This window comes from Myotis yumanensis, unplaced genomic scaffold, assembly GCF_028538775.1.
Source record: "Myotis yumanensis isolate MYYU_CA2020_CCGP unplaced genomic scaffold, mMyoYum1.0.hap1 SCAF_5, whole genome shotgun sequence".
Taxonomy (NCBI): Eukaryota; Metazoa; Chordata; class Mammalia; order Chiroptera; family Vespertilionidae; genus Myotis; species Myotis yumanensis.
The window spans coordinates 13,663,918-13,685,104 of record NW_027223756.1 but is presented as its reverse complement, the minus strand read 5'-3'; the positions used below and the strand labels follow the sequence as shown (position 1 = coordinate 13,685,104).

At 45.5% G+C, this 21,187-nt stretch overlaps 1 protein-coding gene across 3 annotated transcripts in view; it reads right to left on the bottom strand.

The window, feature by feature from the left end:
- ATP10B (ATPase phospholipid transporting 10B (putative)) overlaps window positions 1–21,187 on the bottom strand; it is a 177,947-nt gene that overhangs the window by 11,191 nt on the left and 145,569 nt on the right. For all 3 annotated transcript variants that reach the window (XM_070414482.1, XM_070414480.1, XM_070414481.1), the window contains 8 exons: window positions 20,374–20,483; window positions 18,324–18,450; window positions 15,303–15,487; window positions 10,757–11,078; window positions 7,642–7,718; window positions 6,197–6,322; window positions 1,794–1,994; window positions 486–566 (listed from right to left, as the gene is read on the bottom strand). In XM_070414482.1, the coding sequence (XP_070270583.1) occupies window positions 486–566; window positions 1,794–1,994; window positions 6,197–6,322; window positions 7,642–7,718; window positions 10,757–11,078; window positions 15,303–15,487; window positions 18,324–18,450; window positions 20,374–20,483 (1,229 nt within the window). The remainder of the gene's footprint in view (window positions 1–485; window positions 567–1,793; window positions 1,995–6,196; window positions 6,323–7,641; window positions 7,719–10,756; window positions 11,079–15,302; window positions 15,488–18,323; window positions 18,451–20,373; window positions 20,484–21,187) is intronic.

The window sequence follows — 21,187 nt, the reverse complement described above, 5'->3', positions numbered from 1 at the left end:
TGTATTCCTGCTTTTATTTCAGGTAATGTAGTATTCTTCATTATCAGAACTTGCTGCCTGAATGCTTGAAGCACAAATCTAAACGAAGGGTTTTAAATACAGATACGTTTAGTGCTCAAATAAGAAAAAGTAAATGAGTGAAGAAGGCCTGGGATAAGACAAAAGGGAGCGGTGGGGACTATGGCAAACGAGAATAGGGGCCCTAAGCAGGGCTATGAGTCAATTTTGGACTTCTGCCATGAGGGAAAAATGATCCCATGTAATGAGAGCTTTCAGTTTTCCAAAACCTGGCAGAAAGTAAAATGTTTGGGCAAAGCTTTCTGACTTGTCAAACACCCTAGGTTGGAGGTAGTCACAGGCTCTCTGTTTTGAGCCTCTGCTCTGAAGTGTCTAGAAAGACACTACTAGTCTAGGATTTCCTATAAACAGGACCAGTGTCACCCTGCGATTTGTGTGGTTAGAATGGAATGATTGATATGACTTACCAGGTAAGGGATAAAGAAACAGATGAGGCTCTGGTAGAAAGCATCCATCATGGAAACCCAGAACGTCATCAGGTTATAGCACTGCCAAGAAAAGAATACACGAGCAGTCACCACCACCTGAATGGCTCTCATCAGTGAACCCACAAACAACGAGCTGTGGTGAGCACGTGGAGAAAAGGGAGCCCCCAGACACTGTTGTTGGGAATGCACATTGGTGCAGCCACTGTGGGAAAGAGTATGGAGGTTCCTCACAACATTAAAAATGGAACTGCCACGTGATCTAGAAATTCCACTTCTGGATATTATTTGAAGAAAACAAAACATTAATTTGAAAAGAAATATGTACCCCTATGTTGATTGTATATACCTATACAGGGTATCCCAAAACATGTATACATTCTTTTAACAGCTGATAGTTCAATTGATATTTCTTTCTTTACAGATTTAACCCATTGGAATTAATAATGGCAGCCAAAGGGTATATATTTTTGGGGAAATATATATATTACTAGTATATATATATTACAGTCTATGCTTTTGCAACATTAACTCTGAATGATAGGTACTCATGGAATACATCATCCCGCCAGCGTGCCTGTGGGGAGGGGTCGGTGGAAAGCCTAGGATGCACCTGCGCCATCGCATGTCCCCTTGCCTGCGGTGCGGGGCTGCTGTGCTCTCCTGCCTTCGGGTTAGGACTGCACTTGCCTCTTTGCTGGCTGTCCACAATGTATCACCAGCCCTCAGGCACCACCTGGCTGTGTGCTCCTCCCTCCCAGGTGCCAAGGACCCTTTTCCCAGAGCTCCTCCTGCATCCCACCTCCTGACCACCTGTCTGACTTCTCCAAATCAGTCAGGTGCCACTGTGGCTGCTCTGTGTCCTTTAAGAAACCATTCTGATGGCGCCCCAGGCCTTCTTTAGTCTACTTCATACCGCAAGTTCTAGGCCACATGGAGTTGTAGTTTTGCCTTTCCTGACCTGTGGTGGAAGCCCTCGCCTCACCCGTGGATGAGTTAACTGTTTTTTACTCCCAGGGGCTCTGTGGAAGGCCTGGAGAGGGGGGCTGGCTCAGGGGGATCTTTCTGCATGCCCTCTCCCTCTTCAACTCGGGCAGTCCCATAATGGGTGATATAATTAAGAAATATCCAAAAGAAACATACTCACTGGTCTGGTTCATCAGTCATCCTCACAGCAAATGCTTGGCCACGTGGGAGGTGAGGGGCAGAGTGGTGACTGAATGCGGGGCTCCTGACCCCCAGCCCCGTGGTCATGCCCTGACACCTTCAGGGAGAAGCCGAGCCCCTTACCTCGGAGTCCTGGCCGCTCCTGTACAGCTCGGGCAGCGCCAGGAGTGTCTCCGCAGAGATGTCTTTATCGAGGATCCCGAAGACAAGAGGAGGCAGTGAGGTGAAGAAGAGATTGAAGAAGATCATTTGCCAGTAGTCGATCATGGTGGAGCCCGAGAAACCGCAGAAGAACTGGTACCAGAAGAGCAGGTTGACGTAGCACTGCAGGCGGACAGCGTGGGTTGGGTAAGGACTGGAGATACTCAAATCCTTAGAGCAGGGGCTCCTGACCCTATTATCACTACCTACTGCTGCTAACTACTACTCCTGCTAACTACAGTAATGTCTTCAGGACTTTGTTAAGGTAAGTGTAGTTTGATGGTTAGAACACAGGTTTGGGAGGCAGAGAGGGTTTTGAATCCTCAGTTCTGTCATTTACTAGCTGTGTGACCTTGGGCAAGTTGCTCAACCTTTCTGAACATGACCTTGCGACCTTTCAGATGGGGGTAGAAGTAGTACCTGGACTATGGCACGTGGTCCTGAGAGGCAGCAGTTAGTAGTAGTAGAGTGGAAAGAGAAAGGGATGGCCCTGAGGCAGGCATGATGGAAAGACTGGACTGTGGGTGGGAAGCCTGGCAGGAAGAGGATTTCATGAGAAGGTTCCTCTCTCACATTGTGCTAATGGTCACACAGCTGAGAAGGGTGAAAAAGGAAATCTGCTTAACTGTTGCTTTTTGCTTTCTGAAGCTCTCTCACTCCAGTCCTCCCACCTGGGCTGGGCTGTTACTGCTTGAGAATAGTGATCCAGGTTGTGACATGGTTTGGTGGCCTGAGTAAGGTCATGTAAGTAAGAAGTTAGCCCTGGAGTTAGGACTGGACCTTCTCTGCTGTGTGTGGCTGAGGCCCCGAGGGGCAAAGGGTATTGTGAGAAATCACTCAGCAGGTTGGAATTCTCATTCCCTAACTGCCGTGCCAGGGTTATTTTGAAGAGCCTGGCTATGTATTATTATTATAATAATATAAACATATTAATACTATAGACATGTTAATACTATTAGTAATACCATTAATTGTTATTTGACCTTCTATTTGTGTGACATAGCATATGAATACATTGTACATTATTAGATGTGATATACATTATAATTTGTCCCAACAACCTGGCAAGATTAATATTATTGCTAATAATATAATTCTATCATATTTATGCATTATTATATTAACACTAGAGGCCCAGTGCACGAAATTCATGCATGGGGGTGGGTGTGTGTCCCTCAGCCCAGCCTGCACCCTCTCCAATTTGGGACATCGCTCTCACAATCCAGGACTGCTGGCTCCCAACAGCTCGCCTGCCTGCCTGATTGCCCCTGCTCTGCCTGCCAGCCTGATCACCCACTAACTGTCCTCCCCTGCAGGCCTGATCACCCCCAACTGCCCTCCCTTGCTGGCCATCTTGTGGTGGCCATCTTGTGTGTTGGAGTGATGGCCAATTTGCATATTACCTCTTTATTATATATGATGTTAATAATATTCCTAGCCCCACTCTACAGATGAGGAACCAGAGGCTCTAAGATAATTGGTTACCCCTTGCCCAAGTTCAGAGCTAGAAAGTGCTACAACCAGCACCTGAGTTTTCAAAATTCTTTCTCATCAACCACCCTCAAGCCTTCTCAGTCCACTTTTGGGTTATTCTTTCTGGTTTCCATCTGACCCTACATGTCACTCTCAACAGGGAGTTCACAGAGGTCAGGACACTAAATAAAATATCTATTGACAAACATGTTTAGAGTAGGGGGTCATCTGGGTTTTAATCTTGCCCGACTCCAGCAGACTGTGTGAATGTGGGAGAGTCACTAAACCTCTCTGAGCCTTGGCTTCCTTGTCTCCTAGAGATATGCCCATAGCACCCTGACCTTCCTCCAGGCAGATATTTTTAAAATTAAGTTTCTTTCCCCTATACTAGTGCTTATCCATCTTTAAGGTTCGTAGGAATCATATTGGGATTGTATTAAAAATGCAGATTGAGTTAGCAGGCCTGGGGGTGGACCTCGAGGATCTGCATTTCTAAAAGTGTCTAGGTAATGCTAACGCTGCTGGTCCCCAAACGATATCTCGAGAAGCAATGATTACTGAGACCAGGAGATGACAAGCCAATCCAACCACAAATGCCAGGACACAGCCACCTCAATTCATTTGCACAGTGTCTATAACTGCTTTCATGGGACCACAGAGGAGTTGAGCAGTTGTGACAGAGGCTAGATGGTCCACAAAGCTGAAAATATTTATTACATGGCCCTTTGCAGAATTAAGTTTGCTGAGCCCTGATTTAGACTGTAGGCATCTCTATGCCCAGTGCCTGATAATGTTCCCTACACAGTAGGTGTTCGATAATGATTTGAATAATCATTTGCTTATCTTAGTTGTTCTTTTCTCCTACCACTCATGCTGGAGTTTTAACATTAAAGAGGGTTTTCTTCCTCTGAGGCCCTGGGAGGACCTTGCTTTTCTCCACTTCCTCTGTTGGGAGTCTTGGCACCTTGGAGGGAGTGTATTGAACCTGGTGATGGCGTTGCCAGATTGGGCGCCTGCCTTTCCACCCCAGAAGCCAGGGTGAGGTAATTAATTCGTTGTTCACATTGCAGAGCAGGCCGGGCTTTAATCCCCTCTGAAATTGGTTTCGGCTGTGGAACTCACAGTTCTCCACCCTCTAATTGCAAAGGGAGATAATGCGCGTCAGTATCTCCGTTTGTGAGCGAGGCATCGGGCTGGAAATAAATATCATTTAAGTTTTGAAAGCATGGCTGGCTGGCAAGGTTGCCTTTTCTATTTCACAAATTTATGCAGAGAAGAGATTGGGCTCATTCTGAAGAACGCTTCCCTTAGAGGCCAAGAGGAAAAAAAAAATTAAACAGAGGTATGCTGAATTCTAACTAAGCAGTCTTTCATGCACAAAGTGGGTTCAAGTCAAATTGTGACTTTGCATAAACTTGCTGAAATAGTATCATCCAGCTTATCAAATTAACATTATTATATTTTTGCCATTCTGTTGATATATTAAACTCTGCACAGAAATGCTCACTCCTGAGCAAGGGTAACTGTGAGGGCGCTCACAAACAGGACTGGGGGATGGAGCAAGAGGGGGAAAATGCAATTTTGAGGCAGCTACTTGGCTAATGTTCTTCTCTTCCATCCTCTTCTGGTCTCAGTCCTCCCTCTTCCCTTATGCAAACAGGAGTGGAATCTATTTGGACACTCTTGGGGATTAGTCAAAGGTCCTTGAACTAGATAATGAAAAACTCAGGCCCTTGCTTTCTCCCTTAGCACAGCAATGCTGATTTCTTCCTATACCCCTTGTTAATCCAGGGCTTTTCAAACAAGGGCCTCCGACAGTTTTAATACCTCAGCTGGTGTGTGCCTGCTTTGAACCTTTATCATCAAGACAGAAATGAACATATATTTTAGGAGAAACAAATTCTTGTATTTGTAAAGTGCTACGTGCATTCCAGAGCTCTGACACTAAAGCTGCTTGATAAGACTCCTAGGGACAGAGAGGGTGATAGTCTTCCTGTTATTGATGAGGAAACCAAGGCTCAGAGAGGTTAAGTGACTCTTTCACATTCACACAGCATGCTGGATCAGGCAAGTCTGAAACTCAGATGACCTCCCTAGTCTAAACATTTTTACCGACAGATATTTTATTCAGTGTCTTGACCTCTGTGAACCCCTTGTTGGGAAGTGACATTTGGGTCGGGTGGAAGTCATGGACTTCATCTTAAACCTTTACCTTGGCTCTTGCATTAGAGTGGCTCTATCTGGGAAGGAAATCTAAGAGAAAAGCCACACTAGTGAACCCAAATCCACAAATCATTCAGCCCACACTAGTTGTTCTTCAGATCCTTCTCTTCCTTGAGTCAGAAAATAAATCTCTTTTATGGAGCCCGTCTGAGAGTAACAGCAGCAGCAAAAATGATGAAAAATAATGGCTAACTCTACTGTGTAATTACTACATGCCAATCATTTTATACACAAGCTCTCGTTTAATCTTCTGAGCAAATATATGAGAAAGGTACTTTTATCAGCCCCATTTTACAGATGGAAAAACTAAAGCGTAGGGCCATTGCCAAATACAGGAGCCTAGATTTGAGCCAATTGTGTCTGACTCCAGAGTCCATGTTTGTAACTACTCATGCTGCCTCCCAGGTACCAGATGCTTTAACCCATATCGTCAAAGACAAAACCGAGGCCCAGAGAAGTGCATTGTCTTGCCCAAGGTCACAGAGCTGGTAAGGGATTGTATCAGGATTCAAAATCTAGGTGAGCCTGACCCCTCCCCTCCTGCTGAGATGCTTTGTCTAATGTGGGGACAGCTGGTCCCCAGCAAAGACTCCCCAGACCCAGGCAAGAGGTTGCCGCAGGCTACTCACCACGTTCTTGTAGAAGTAGTACACCACCATCCTGGCCAGCCGGGAGTAGCACCAGTGGCCATGCACCAGCAGCAGCTTCTTGAGGTGTCTGAAGCGGGAGATGGCAAAGTCACTGGACATGACGGCCTACGAGGGCAGAACAGAGACAGAGCATCCATCATTGCTGCCCGTGCACCAAGAGGCTCCCCGAGGGCAGGCCTTTGCTCTAGGTCCATAGCTAGTAGAGTCTGAAAGGCCTTTTGCCCTTATGTGGTGCCCTTGGGTGGCTCTTTCTCACTAGAATTCAAAAAGGGCAAGGCAGAAGGGGCCAGTGGTCTAGTTTGGCCTTTTGTCTCCTTCTATTTGTTCAACAAGCGTTTATTATGGCCTAGTGTGTTTTGGGCACCATGCTAGGGGTTTGATGGTTACCCAGAGAGTAGGGGCTTCCAGGCAAATAATCCTCAAACCCCTGGCCACCTCCTGAGGCAGGCCATTTGCTCCACGCTCAGATGGCATGTGTCTTCTGCCCTTGGGGTCACTCAGAACAAGACACAGTTCCTAGAACTCTTAAGACTGTGAGGTGTGGACAAGCTTAGTTATAAATCCTGGCATGAATCTAGGGAGGAAGCATGCAGTCAGAGGAAGGCTTAGGCTTCTGAAACTGGGTGTCCTTATGACTGATTAAATTGAACTTTAAATTCTAACTCTAGAAACCTCTCCCTCTCCCCTAGCCTCTCCTCCAGAGATTCAGCAACCCCCAAGGCAGCAGAAGACAGTACCCCAGACCCGACTAACATGGCAGACTAATAACATCTTGACCTATTTATGTTTCAGTTCCTGAGCCCTAAGGTGGAAGGACCCCTTAACTCCTTTCCCATGAGACAGGACAGAGGGACCGGAAAAGACCTCAGAGCTGTCCTCAAGATCTGAAGAATGGATTCATCACCCTTGCTTCCCCTCTGACAATCAGCTCCCAGCTGGACCCCTGAACCATGGTGTCTTGTGATTTTTCCCTGTACAATCTGTAACCTATATGCTTTTTGGGAGTCCGGCTTTCACATTAGCTCCCTGTCTCCGCCCAATTCAGTATTAAACTTTCTATACTGCAAACTCCTGCTGGTGCATGTCTTTGGGCCCGTGCATGCAGGCAGATGGACTTAAGGAGAAACATTAGGTTTTGGTGGTAATGCTTCTCTGAGTGGTTGGGCACTATTTGGCTTTAGAACATAGGTATCACCAGCTGTTTGTAAAAAGCCAAGCATCCTTTGATCTCCTTTGTGTTCTGAAGGACTGGGCAGGAGGGAGCTGGTGATGGAGGCTTATGACCCAGACGCCTCCTGACTTTCAAATGATAATTCTGCAAAATTCTCAGGGAGAAGTTCACCCAACTGCGAAGAATGCCCTAACTCTCCAACAGTGACCAAGGAGAGCAAGGAAGAAACAAGAACCATTAATGGGAACAATACCTGCATGCCTTCCTGTCCAGATATTCCAATCCCAATGTCAGCAGCTTGAATCATGCTTACGTCATTTGCTCCGTCACCTGAAAGAAGAGAGGTCATAAGGTATCTTTATTCCTGGTCCAACTGCTGTGGGACACAGGAGGGTTTTTATACCAGTAGCTCTAAATTGTTCCATTTGTGCCGAAACCGGTTTGGCTCAGTGGATAGAGTGTCGGCCTGCGGACTGAGGGGTCCCGGGTTCGATTCTGATCAAGGGCATGTGCCTGGGTTGCGGGCATATCCCCAATGGGGGGTGTGCAGGAGGCAGCTGATCGATGTTTCTAGCTCTCTGTCTCTCTCCCTTCCTCTCTGTAAAAAATCAATAAAATATATTAAAAAAAATAAATTGTTCCATTTGTACTTAATTGAATCCTTTTAACATTTCTCTAGTTTTACAGGAAAAGTCAATTGCTATGGTGTTTGGCCTGAGAGGTGTCTTTTCTTTGGACAAGAAGCCCTACTTTTTATCATTCAACAAATATTTGTGTCCTTTTTCTAGGCACAGTATTAGCTATTGGGAATACAATGGGGAGTGAGTGGGACTTGAACTGTGCTTATAGTTCACACAAAAGGCCTTCACAAATGTTACAATGGACTTTACTGAAGAGCAAATGGAGAATTTGAGCAACATAGGGACTTGGCAAGAGTAATGCAAGACAAGTGCTAGTGAAGACACTCAGGAAAATTGAGATCTTTCCAATTCCAAAGCTGGTATACCTTCCCGAATTCACTATGACATGAAATACTGGCCATTTTAAGACAACTGGTATGTTTGGACAACTAAGTCATCAGATTGCCAATGGTATTCAAGGACTGGGACAGTGTTTAGTTTTGTTTTTGAATATAGACAAATGAGATTGACTACTTTTTTGGTTGAGGTACATTTAGTCACATTGAGTTCTCATTCAATGAAAATTCAGGAAACTGGAGGTTGTTAGGGCCTGTACTACCAAATAGATTTTTCTGTAATGATGGAAATGTCTTATATCTTTACTGTCCAACATGGAAACCACTAGCCACATGGGACTATTGAAATGTGGCTCATGAAATTCTATTTAATTTTAATTTTAAATGTAAATAGCCACAGATAGCTAGGGGGCAACTGTCTTGGACAGCACAGCTCTACACATTGAGTTGTATAGATCATAAGCCTCTTCCTAATGCTTTACCTATTACAGGAGAGTTTAGCAAAATTTTTCTGTAAAGGGCCAGATAGTAAATATTTTAGGCTTTGTCAGCCAAGATGCAAAATTGAACAACTGTCCTTACATTTAGGAAAATAAAAACTATCTCAGCATCCCTATATAAAAGCATGCAGTGAGCTGGATTCAGCCTGTGGGCCGTGGTTTGTACACTATATTGCCTTCACCTCCTGACCCCACCTCTTTTCCCAGAAGGTTCTCATAATCTGCAATTAACTCTCTATTAGACATCATAGAAAATATGTCATTGGGGGAGAGAATTTTATTCCCCTAATTATGGGGCAACAAAATGTACTGATCTTAAAAACTTCATCATTATTAGTAGCCATTATTCTTATGATTTTTTTTCCTTGATAGCAGAGCAGCACATAATTTTAATCTTCCCCCATGGCAGAACAAATCCACCCTTTCACCTCTTCCCGTAGCAAACCAGTGGGAGTGGAGGTGTATAATCATGCTCTTTCTCACCCTGCTGGTGTTGTCTCTGTTGCTATGGGAATGAAGCCAATCTCATACTTCAGGGAATCAGTCTCAGATGATTGCCTTGTGTGTGTCTAAAGTTTTGAAGAGGACAATTCAGGGGAATAAAATTAGAATGCAGTGGCTAAAGCTATGCTCCCTATATTCTTTCTGCCCACTTCCTCTTTTTTTTTTTTTTTTTTGGGGGGGGGGGGGTGTTGTTTTTACTTGAATACCAGGAGAAAAAAACAACATATAATAGGTTTCTTATTTGGAATGCCAGGAAGGACAATCTCTTCCCATGTCTGTGTAAGAAGAAGAGAACCTGGAACCGTTTTCAAGAATGTCCCTAAATAAATACAATATTTACTATTTGTATGGTATGTGCTGGGCGTGGGATGAAATGGTGGGTAAGAATGACACTGTCCCTCTACTCAGGGACTCATGGTCTCCCAAGCAGGCAGGCCATCATAGAAAGCATACCAGCACTTTGGAGCTAGGAGGGCTGTGCGCCATGGGAGCTCCCAGAGAAAAGGGAGGTTAGGAGGGATTGGAAGCAGGAGGGTTTTACAGAGGAAATAGCTTGTGCAAAGGTATGGAAGAGGGAGGGGAAGAGAGAGAAAAGGGGTGAGGGAGAGTGTAGGGGAATGGAAGGGAGGGAGGGAGAGCGAGAGAGGACGAGGCTCTTGGAGAATGGGAAGTAGTTTCTCTTGGTTGGAACCTAGAGTGCTGGGGAGAGGAAAGTGGCTGCAGAGAGGAAGGTGGCTGGAGGGTTAATGGAGACCAGTAAGATTCTTGTAAACCAGGATTGGTTGTTCCTGGAAGGTTTGAAGTAAGTACAAGCTTTACTTCTCTACCTCAACCTTGATTAAAGTGTAGTCTCCTATGAGGAATTCTTCATCAAACAACAAGCCAGCATTTAATTGAGTGCATGCTTTGTGCTGGGTCTTGTATATAGGAATGAACATACAAAATTATATATGGGACAGACCCAACTTTTAAATCTCCCCACCAGCCATCAGCACTCAACAGAGTATCAAATCCACAAACACCTGAGGTTCATAGCATTGTGCCACGTGTTAAGTATTGAAGGGGAAATGGTCTACATCCCAGAATTGAGTTGGCCTGGGTGTAGATGAGCTACCTGGATTTGAGGCCCCTCTTGGCTTTGGCCTCCAAGTCCTGATTTTTCTGTAGCTGACTTTCTAATCCTGAGAACTTTGATTCACTCTCCACCTCGGCTTCATCTCCTGGCTGCCACATTTGTCACTTTGACCTCTCTCCCTTTAAGACAATGACCTTCAGCCTAAGCATGTTGACTTTGATACCTGACAACCCCCCCCTCCCCCAACCTGGTCCAGGCCTCTCATCAGATTAGCCCTATAAAACTGCCACCCACATCTCAGCATGATGGGTACCTATGGAAAGGGTCATGACGCTCAACTTGTCTCGCACCAGCTTGACGATCATGCTCTTCTGCAGCGGCGTGGAGCGGCAGCACAGGACAGACCGGCAGTACTGGGTCAACTCCAGAAATTTGTTCTCCAGCTTTCCCTGGAAAATGGCATTCAGTGTCTTCCCATCGATGACCAATCCAACTTCTGGCACTGCGGCTCCTGAGGCCGGGGGAGGTGTCTCAGAAGGTAGACGCAACCCAAAGAGCTTGCGCTCTGGCTTCCGTGGTCCATGAAATTGCTTCACTTCTTCCAGGGCACAGTTGAGGATGGATTCACAAGTTTCCTGTAAAGAGTCGGAATAATGCATTTGGTGTTAGTAAGCAACATTGGAAACGTAGGTTTAAAATCTCACTTTATCCTTCAGTAAAATAGTTACCAAACTCTACCACCATACGGATCGCTTACCTGAGAAACATTCTCTGATTTTTATATTGCTCTGCAATATTTCAAACAACATCAAAGCTATATATTAATTTGGAATCAAAACTAATGGCCAAAATAGGAGATACTGCTTGGGAATGGGCATGGCGATAGTTCAGCAAGATGGGGACTGATATGGGGATAGTATGAGATACTAAATAATACTAATGTGATGGTAAATAGGACAATATGTGCTAGAATAATGCTTTCTGTGTGTCAGTCATTTTAGCTATCCTTTGTTCCTCAGAACAGTCCTGTGTGTAGGTGGGGTGGTTATTACCAATGTTAGTTTAGAGAAGAAGAAATAGAAACTGAAATTTTTAGTAACTTGCTCAAGGTCATCCAACTTAATAGTGGAGGCAGACCAATACTACTCAAATGTGGCCCCTAATTGAAAAAGTACATGAACTGTGTGTTTATCTGTTGGTATGAATGTGTTGGTCACTGCACATGGATGTGAAAATCTTATTGGTTTAAAGAAACTTATTTTTCTGCCCTGTTTACCTTGAAACATAGTGAAGAAGTTTATTCCTCTTATCAATTCTCCTCCATTCCTTTTGGTTATGTCAGATTTTGGTTCTAAATATATTCTTCATCCTCTTTATGTTCCATAAACATCATTTTAAAATAAAGCTAGAGAAAAACTGTGGCAGCCAACTGTATTATCGATTTTAATAGCATTGTGCCGTTCACATGGTCTTTTCTTAGCAGTATTTTTCATTTACTGCCGTGCCAAAAATTTCTCCCAAAAATGAATTTTAAAATGCTCAAAGTGAGTCAATTTAAATGAAGTCATTAAATAAAAAATAGTACAGGCAATACGTGGATTTTTAAAAATTGTGGAAGTTGTTCTAAAATGACAGGTTTGGGAACCATTGATCTAGAAGCTTCTGAAAATGTTATAATTTTTCTGGAGGCAGTAGGACTGCAGCTTATTACTCCCGAGCCTTCCTTTAGGAAACACTAAAGAGGCAGTCAGTGTGCACAGACCCTAAAGCGCCACAGGAAGTAGTTCAAGGAGCTACTGGTTACACCTGAAATACTTACTTGGGAAAGAGATCAAGATAGTCCTTGCTGGAAGTTGGGATTAGCATACATTTTAAAAATTCCTCCAGCATAGGACCACAACTGAAAACGTAAGCTTCCAAGTAAAAACCCCAAATTTTGAATTTTCTATGTAATAATCCCAATAGTTACTGTTCATTTAACATTTGGTATGTCGGATACTGTGGTAGGCAGCCCCTTAGCTGGTTCTCAGTGATCTCCATCTCCCAGGATTCATGCCCTTGTGCAATCTCGTGAGGGCTAGGACTAAGTGACTCCTTTCTAACGAAGAGAACTCTGCAAAAGTGATGGGATGCCACTTCCAGGTTAGTTTGAAAGACTGGCTACCAATGCCGCATTCTCTCCCACTGTGCCCTGGATGGCTTGGCTTGCCTGGGGAAAACCAGTGGTCAGGCTGTAGAGCACTCTGTGGAGATGCCCACACAGCAAGAACCAGGCCTGCTAACAATTATGGTCCACGAGCTTGGAAGAAGGACTCTCCTCCATCCCCAAACGACCCATCCCATTGAGCATCTAGCTGAACACACAACCCTGACTGACAGCTTGACTGAAACCTCAAGAGAGACCTTGAACCAGAGGTACATACCCAGCGAGGCCACTCCTGGACTCCTAACCCACAGAAACTGTGCGATAATAAATGTTTCTCCTCTTTTAGTGGCTAAGTTTTGATATAATTTGTTAACAAATACAAATCCTATGCTAGTAAATATTTTCCTTCTATGATCTTATTTAATCGTCCCAAATAGCCTCTGAAATAAATCTTTTCTAAATGAAGTTCAGAGTTATGGTATCTGCACAATATTAAGCTTTCAAATATGTTGTTAATAATAGCTGCTATTATTAGTTTCTATTTAATACTATAGTCCCTTCTAAGCTCCCTTAACAGATCAACACTTCCAGTGATGGGTTATTAATTCTCTCATCTTATGGTTGAAAACCCTGAGGTCTAGACAGGTCCCCTAACTTGCTTATGGCTTTAAGATGCATAACAAAGAAACAGTAGCTCTAAATCAATTTATAATGAATTAGGCAGATAAAAACCCTTGGAGAAAATATCCACTGAATATGTAATTACATTAAATGGGGGTTGAAATAAATCCGAGATTTAGAATGGATTTCCCCAGGGTCTCTCTTGACATATCCAGGCATCCACTCCTTTTCCCCAGACAAGAAGATGAGAAAGACTCGTAGGCTTAGCACATCCAGGGGTGTGGGTAGAAATTAACAATCAGGCACCATCATGGAAGGTCCCAGACAACTTTAAAGAGTTGACAGTGACTGAAAACATGGAGTGTGGCCCACTGTTCCTTTGGACCTTTCACTAATTAATCAGCAAACATCTGCTTCCTGCAGGAATGCATTGCATTTAACAGAACCCACAGAAGCCGCCCCCTCAACCCCCAACACACACAGGCTGGCTCACAGGTTTGCGATGTTGTCGAGTCCTTTTAGAATCACCTTGAGTGAAATGATCTTTGTGAACAACATTTCCATTGTCAGCAGAGTAGGGTGACATCGACACTATTACAGGGATCAAGCACTCAAGCAAGCTGCAAATTACTTTCTCTCCTAAGCATCATCTTAATGCCAGATATTTCCCTGAGATTATTTTCATTTAGACAATTCTTTGGGGTTTCATCTAATCATAGCATCATCTGTGCACCTCACAAGAAAGTAAATGGGTTTTCCAACTCATCTCAAGGGCCTCAGGCACTTTCATAGTGTACACTACCTTTTTTTTTTTTTGTTAAATATATTTTATTGATTTTTTACAGAGAGGAAGGGAGAGGGATAGAGAGTTAGAAACATTGATGAGAGAGAAACAGCTATCAGCTGCCTCCTGCACACCCGCTACTGGGGATGTGCCTGCAACCAAGGTACATGCCCTTGACTGGAATCGGACCTGGGACCCTTCAGTCCGCAGGCCGACACTCTATCCACTGAGCCAAACCGGTCAGGGCTGTATACTACCTTTAAAAAAGGTGCATATGTGGATTCTTCATGAAATAAATGACAAATTCGAACCTCACAAACTTCTGGATCCTGATCAGCTTCAGGCAACAATGAAAGTCCGAGATTCCGTCCTCCTCCTGCCTTTTTCCTGTGATCTTTCTTTCCCATCTCCCTCCCTCTGCTCCACCCTTCTCCCCGTGGCGTGCTCTAGGTCTCCAGGTCCCCTCCACTCACCTCCCCTGCAACACAGTGCGTTCCTTGTTAACACCCACATCTAACGCCATCCCTGCCTCCTTCTGATAGGAGCATACAAGTCAGCGCCCACTTCCCATACTCCCAACAAGACTGGAAGTTCACTTTCTGCAGTTTGCAGTGTGAAAATACACTTCTCTTAAGTATAAAATCGCGTTACAACTTTGAATATTCTTCAGACTGTACACAGCCCTTTCTCCAAAACTTGCTCTCTGTTGGGTTGAAAAAAAAAAATCACAGTTTTAGAACTGTGCTTCTCTCTCTCCCCTAACCCATCAACATGGACTCATCTCGTGTGTCATTCCCTCCAGGATGTATTCTGTGGCAAACCAAAGTGACTTACAAATTGGAGCTGAAATTGTAAACTCAGAATAATTTCAATTTAACTGAGGCTTTTTTCAAGGGAGGGTTCATCCAAGATATAACCAACCAACCACTGAGGCTCTGAGAGCAAACAGCATGGTGCCATGCAGTCCGCACTGGCCTGCAGGAGAGCAGCATTCTAGACTTACTCTGTCAGAACCACAAGGTGACCCTGGGCAGGTGACAGCCTCAGTGATCGTCAGTTTCTTCATCTGTAGAACGAGGAGGCTGGGCCAAGGGTGGAATTCAGGAGAGGTAGGACTTTTTGCGTATGTGCTGTTAGACATACTGTAAATACACTGGCCCTCCAGATGTGGGGATGAGGTTAGAGGACACTAGGCTGCTTGATGTCAGGGTCCTCAGAGCTCCAACTACCCCAATACCACCCATAAGCCCGTCCTCTGTTGGCCCAAGCTACTCTGCACTTGGACATTGGGCCCTACTGTGGCCTCACCTGACTTTCTGTGTTAATGGAGTAAACAGTGTCGGTCTGATCCAACAGTCTGCAGGAGTAGGCGATGTTGACCGCTGTCTCCTGCTTATCTCCAGTCAAGACCCAGAGCTGGATCCCAGCTTCCCGCAGAGCTGCGATGGTGTCTGGAACTCCTTCCTGCAGCCGGTCTTCGATCCCAGTGGCTCCTGGAGTGATTAGAGACAACGGAGATCACATTCACACGGTGGAAAAGCAGCTGCCTGATTTCCGTGAAGGCCTATCGAGCCAGGCAGTAGTTATTACGTATCCTCCACATTCTAGGCTGTACTAAGCACCTAGGATTTAGCAGTGAAATACACAGAGCTGGCCCCTACCCTCCAAGCTCCAGGCCCTGTTGAATAAGGGGTTATAACTGAGCTATATGAGAAGCCCAGGATGAAACCTATGCCAGGAGACCCAAACTTCATCTGGAAGGTCAGAGAAGGCCTTGCTGAGAAAGTGTCCTTTAAGCTCAGACCTAGAAGATAAAGCTAAGAGGTGGAGGAGAAAGTGAATTCCAGGCAGGTGGATCAGCATGTGTCAAGGCCCTGGGGTCAGAGTAAGAGAAGGCACAGAAAAGAAGGCAGAGTGGGGTGAGAGATCGAGGCCAGGAGATAGGCTATGCTGAGCAGGGCATTGAAAGATTGGGATTTATTTGGTAGCCGAGAAAGCTATTAAAGGGACTTAAGTTGGAGAGTGGCAGGATTACTTTTGAGTTATAAGAACATCATTCTAGAGAACGGATTGGAGTTTGCAGCAAGCAGCGTGAATAATTTGGGGCTAACAGTTAGAAGCCGAGCAGGAGTGCAGACAGCTGCCGGCATAGAGGCAGTGGGAGTGGAGAGAAACAAAGAGGCTGAAATCTTGGCCATGCAACCGCTCCCAGCAGAATTAATAGAGACCCAGGTTTTTGCTCATTTTCTTGGAGAGAATTAAACATGCAGCTTCCATACATTTTGAATCATCTCCAGCTTTGCATCAACCTAAATATTGAATAACAGTGATTAAGCAAAAATAAACCGGCATTTAAATTGAGATTCATTTCAGAGCACAGACCCATTTCACTCTGGGCAGGAGCAAGGCATTCATTTCTTTCAATGATTCCGAGTGACAATAGGTTGGCAAAGCAGCTACGTTGGATGCATAGTGAAGAGATCACCCTCCTCTGGGGCCGAGCGAGAATGCCAGGCAGCTTCGCAAGGGCAGGGCGGATTCTTGGTGGCAAGTTGAGCTCTCTGCCCGGCCCCAACCCTCTCCTTCCTGAGCCGCCTTGAGGGAAGAAAAACAGCCTCGCTGTCAAGAAATGTGCCTGTTTTGTATTTGAGGCCCAAACAGCCAGGTAAACAACCCTGGGAAGAGTGATGGCCGGGCCTCAGCTTTCCCTCCCAGGGTTCGCTTGGAAGGTGGGCCTCTGAAGCTGATGGATGTTATGGGGAGGCAGAGTGAAGGTGAGAGGAGGAAAAACACATTTTTTTTGGTGTATGTGAAAGAGAAAATGAAAGAGGAAGGCATGAAGGCCTTTCCCAGCAAAGGGGGCCAACGGGCCCTGACAAGTGTGTTCTCTCTTGTGGAACCAGCCGGTTAGCACTGCTCACCAACAGAGACCAGTGCTCCCGAAACAAGGAACCTCAGGGGCAAGGAGGGTCAGCACCCTGGTGGGATGACCCTCCGGTGACCTTGTGTGGTGGGTGGAGCTGTCTGGCCTAGAGACCTCTGGTGCCTGTTGAAATGAGTTCTCGTGACCAGCTTTCTAGGGGGCCTTGGGAGGCAGCAAACAAAACACAGAAACGAAACACAGAAGCGAAAGGCTGGAGGTGGGGTGGAGCAGAATTCCGACCCGGCTGGCCACCCACCTGTCCAAATCTTGCTGCTGCTTTTCTATAGAAAGGCTTCCTGCAGCAGCGCTGGGCCTTCCTGTCCCCTTGCACCTGGCATGGCTGAGCAGCCTGGGGTGTGGGTTTTATCCAGAGAAGAAGTGAGGCTCGGAGGCTGTGGGGATGTGTCCCTGGGCACACAGCAAGGTCCGGCAGAGCCACGCCTTGGCCCTTGTGCCCAGGTCAGCATCGCCTTCCGAGGTGGACGAAAGCTGCCCTGTGGCCAGTGTGTGCATGCTGGGCCCGCATGGCCTTTCCTAGATCTGACTCCCAAGCTGTGAGATGAATCCCGATAAATGAAGCCTCCCCTGCTCTCTCAGCAATGCTTTTCGTTCACCAGGAATCCAACGCTGGCTCTTAACTGTGGCTTCCATGCCGCTCCTCTTCCCCTCAGCGTACCAATCTCACTTCTGTGCAGAAAGCACAGGTCTGTCCCTGCTTTCCCTCCCGTCCCCTCTCCAAACATTCAGCATGTGAAGTGCATGGCCCTTCCTAATCTGGGTCCTGCTGACCTCTATCCCCCACACTCCATGGTCTAGCCATAGCAGACCTGAGTTACCAGCCGGCCCCTTCCCATTGCTGGAACACTCTCCCCCCTTGGCCTGACCAACTCCTCTTCTCCACTCAGTCCAGCCTTCCTGCACCCCCCTTGGCCCCAGGCCAGGTTAGCACCTTTTACTCTGTGTTTCCATCCCATCTGGTAAGTCTCCCAGCCCAGCCCCCATCCCACTGTTTAATTACTTGTTTAGTCAGTTTCCTCACTAGACTTAGACTCTGGGAGGCCAAGTCCCTGTGGCTCTTGTTCCCTGTGGTAGCCCCAATGCCTCGCATGCTACTTGATACACAGTAGGTGCTCAACAAACATTTGAACAAATAGAGGGAGAAGCAACCAGACTCCTAGGCTTCATCCAGCAGGGATTGCAGGAATGCTCCCGGGCACCCTCAGGAGGCTGCATGTGGAATCTGGGTTGCATGTTGGCACAGTCTGTGCCAAATCTCTTGAAAGGCACCCCGGGGAAGGCTCCTAATTGAGACACATTTGTAGCAGTGTCAGAATCAGGGCCAAGAACTCCCTTTCCAGCTTGCAGCATTCCTATTTTTCATTTAATGAGGGCTTATTTTTAGCTACCCAGTAAGGTGAGTTGATTCTCCAGATGCTGGGCAGTCTCCATCAGAAGCTCATCTCGGTTGTCGAGGGATGCCTCGGCCTCATGCCGGAAACTGGCCCATCGCCGGAAGTCCTCTTCACTTAGGACCTACGGGATAGGAATAGGCTCGTTCACAACTCTGAGTGGATTCCTTCTTCCCATGTGCCTGTTTGACCTTCTCTACACAATTAGATGGGGACTTCTCCTCAATGATTGCTTTCTTGACTGCATGAATCAATGAAGGATTGATCCTCATGTTCCATTATCACCAAACATCTGTTGAGCTCTTGCCCTGCTCTGGGCACTGAAGGTATAGCAATGATCAAGACAGACGAGATCCCTGCATGCCTGGGCTTATGTGCTACTGGAGGGTGAGAGACATTGTCCAAGTAAATAATTTAAAATAATAGGTCATTTCAAGGAATTCTATGCAGAAAAAGAGCGTGATCTGAAGATGTGTGTGTGTGTGTGTGTGTGTGTGTGTGTGTGTGAGAGAGAGAGAGAGAGAGAGAGAGAGAGAGAGAGAGAGAGAGAGAGAGACTGGGTAGAGGGATAGCTCTGGGAAGAGAGGCTATTTCATTTGAATTTTCAGATCTCTTAGACAAGGCGACATACAAGTTGAGAGCCAATGACCAGAAGGGTTCAGTCATGGGGAGGGGCAAGTGCAAAGGCTGTGAAAAAGCAATGAACTTGGTTTTGTCTATTCCTTGTAAACACCAGTTGGCCGAAGGATGGAGAGCCAGCAAGAGAAGAGCCAGCAATGAGGCTGGACAGGTAAGCAGCATCCAGATCTTGCACAGCCTGGTAGAATTCTCCACCAGCTATTGGAGGTGGTACCCAAAAGCTGGAAGAATACAGCTAGAGGACACATCTTCCTCCCTTGGAGTCCCATAGTACTTTAGACCTCTGTGATGGAATTGCATGAATACAGCAATGAATAGCCCTAGATTTTCTCTCTGTGCATGGTACATAGGGAAAACCAAGGGGACATGAGTAGGTCTTTTGCTCTTGCGAAATTCACAGTTTTATTAGAGGAGACAAAATAGGCACAAATAATTTCAACGGAAAATAGAAGATAGTATAATTACAGCTATAGAGTAGTAAGCACTAGTTGCTGTCCCATGTATACATGTTAATCTCCACGACAACTGTATGAGGTAAGGAGCGCTGACACCATTTCATAGATAAGAAAATCCAAAACTCTGAGAGATGAAGAAATTTGCCCAATGTCACACAACAGATAAGTGGCGAGATTGAGACTTTTACCCAGGTAGGTCTGGCTTTAAAGTGGGTGCTCATAAACTCTTACATTTTTATGGTTGCCTAAGGACCGTGAAAGAGATGAGCTCTGGGGATTTATGGAGAAATAAATCCAGCCATCTAGAAATATTTGTCCATCATAGCTCCCTCCCTGATTTTAGGTGCTCTGGGACTCTTAACTCTCTGTCTGCCTCACCTGCAGGGGCTGCCAAGTTAAAGACCTGCAGGAGGTGAGGTAGGTAATCTACATGACTATAACTGGGCCAAGGGAAACAATAGGGAATAGTGGGGACTGTGGCCAACCACAACACAGCAGAATACATCTCTCCTCAGGGGTCAGCTGCTACGTGGCTGTAGCTATTTGCTTCCATTCGAGAATGGAGACCCACTTTGACAGCTCCTCTAAATTTTTGGGAGAAACCAGAAATCTAGATTTTTAGGTGATCACATAAAATCTCCCAAATTCCCAATCTATGCAAATAATGCAGATTTTAAAAGAATATGCTGAAGGCAAAATTATAACATTAGACATTATTTTATGAGTTAGAGGTAACCAATTGCATATACAAATAGCCACACTGATATGGAACCTTGCCATTCAGATTTCTGCCCCAGCAAAACTGTCAAAGGTCCTGGGTCTTTGTGGTGAGTCAAAATAGCTAATTTTGAAAATGTTAAAGCAACCCACATTAAGGGTCTTCTAAAAAGAAGTAGAAAAGATAAAATTGGGGTTGCGGCCCTGCACGTACTTAACGAGGAATCTGTTCTTACCTTCTTGGCGATGCACAGCGTTCGAAGACCATCTCTTGCATACAAGTCTAGATGCTTCTGTGTCCGGGCTCGGATTTTCCTCAGCTTCTTTCCCACATGAGTGTCAGTCACTGTGAAGGAGTCATTGTCCCGCATGAGGTCATATACAAATGCTCAGGGATCCCCATTCTTAACATCCTGGAATCTTTAGTGGAGAAATCCCCTCACGGCCCTCCACAGAACCAGAGGGACTCCTGGCTGTCAGGGTGCCCAGGAAGGTGATCTCTGGGAGTCCTTCCATTGTCTGCTCTCTACAGCTGATCATCAAAAGCTTGGCTGAGAAATGCACTACTTAGGAGGGTAGGTGGTCCAAGCTGTTCTTACCAAACAGCTGTCTGCATCAGAATTATCTGGGAACTTAAAAAAGAGAGATTCCCAGGTCCAGTTGAAGCTCTGCTGAATCAGGGACCAGACAGCTGGATCTTTATTATGACCCGAGGTGCTTTCCTTGTAGCCACTTTAGCCCTGGATGACCAATGGTTTGCTAAGTGTTGGACATCCTATCCATCACCTTCTCTGTCACCTACTTCAGTCCTTATATCCAGTTAGGCTCCAAGACAGCTTTGGACTTGAATCTCATTGCTAAGTTCTTCACCACACTGCAAGAAATGGTCTTAGAAAAAAAATCATTTGCATTTCCTACCAATATAGTGTTTAGAATGAAAAAGACTTCATTGTGTTGCTCAAAGTCCCCTTTATGAAGTCCTACATAATACATTTCTTTTAGAAAAAAATTAATCTTTTTCTCTTGAATTCCAGTACTTTTATCTACCAG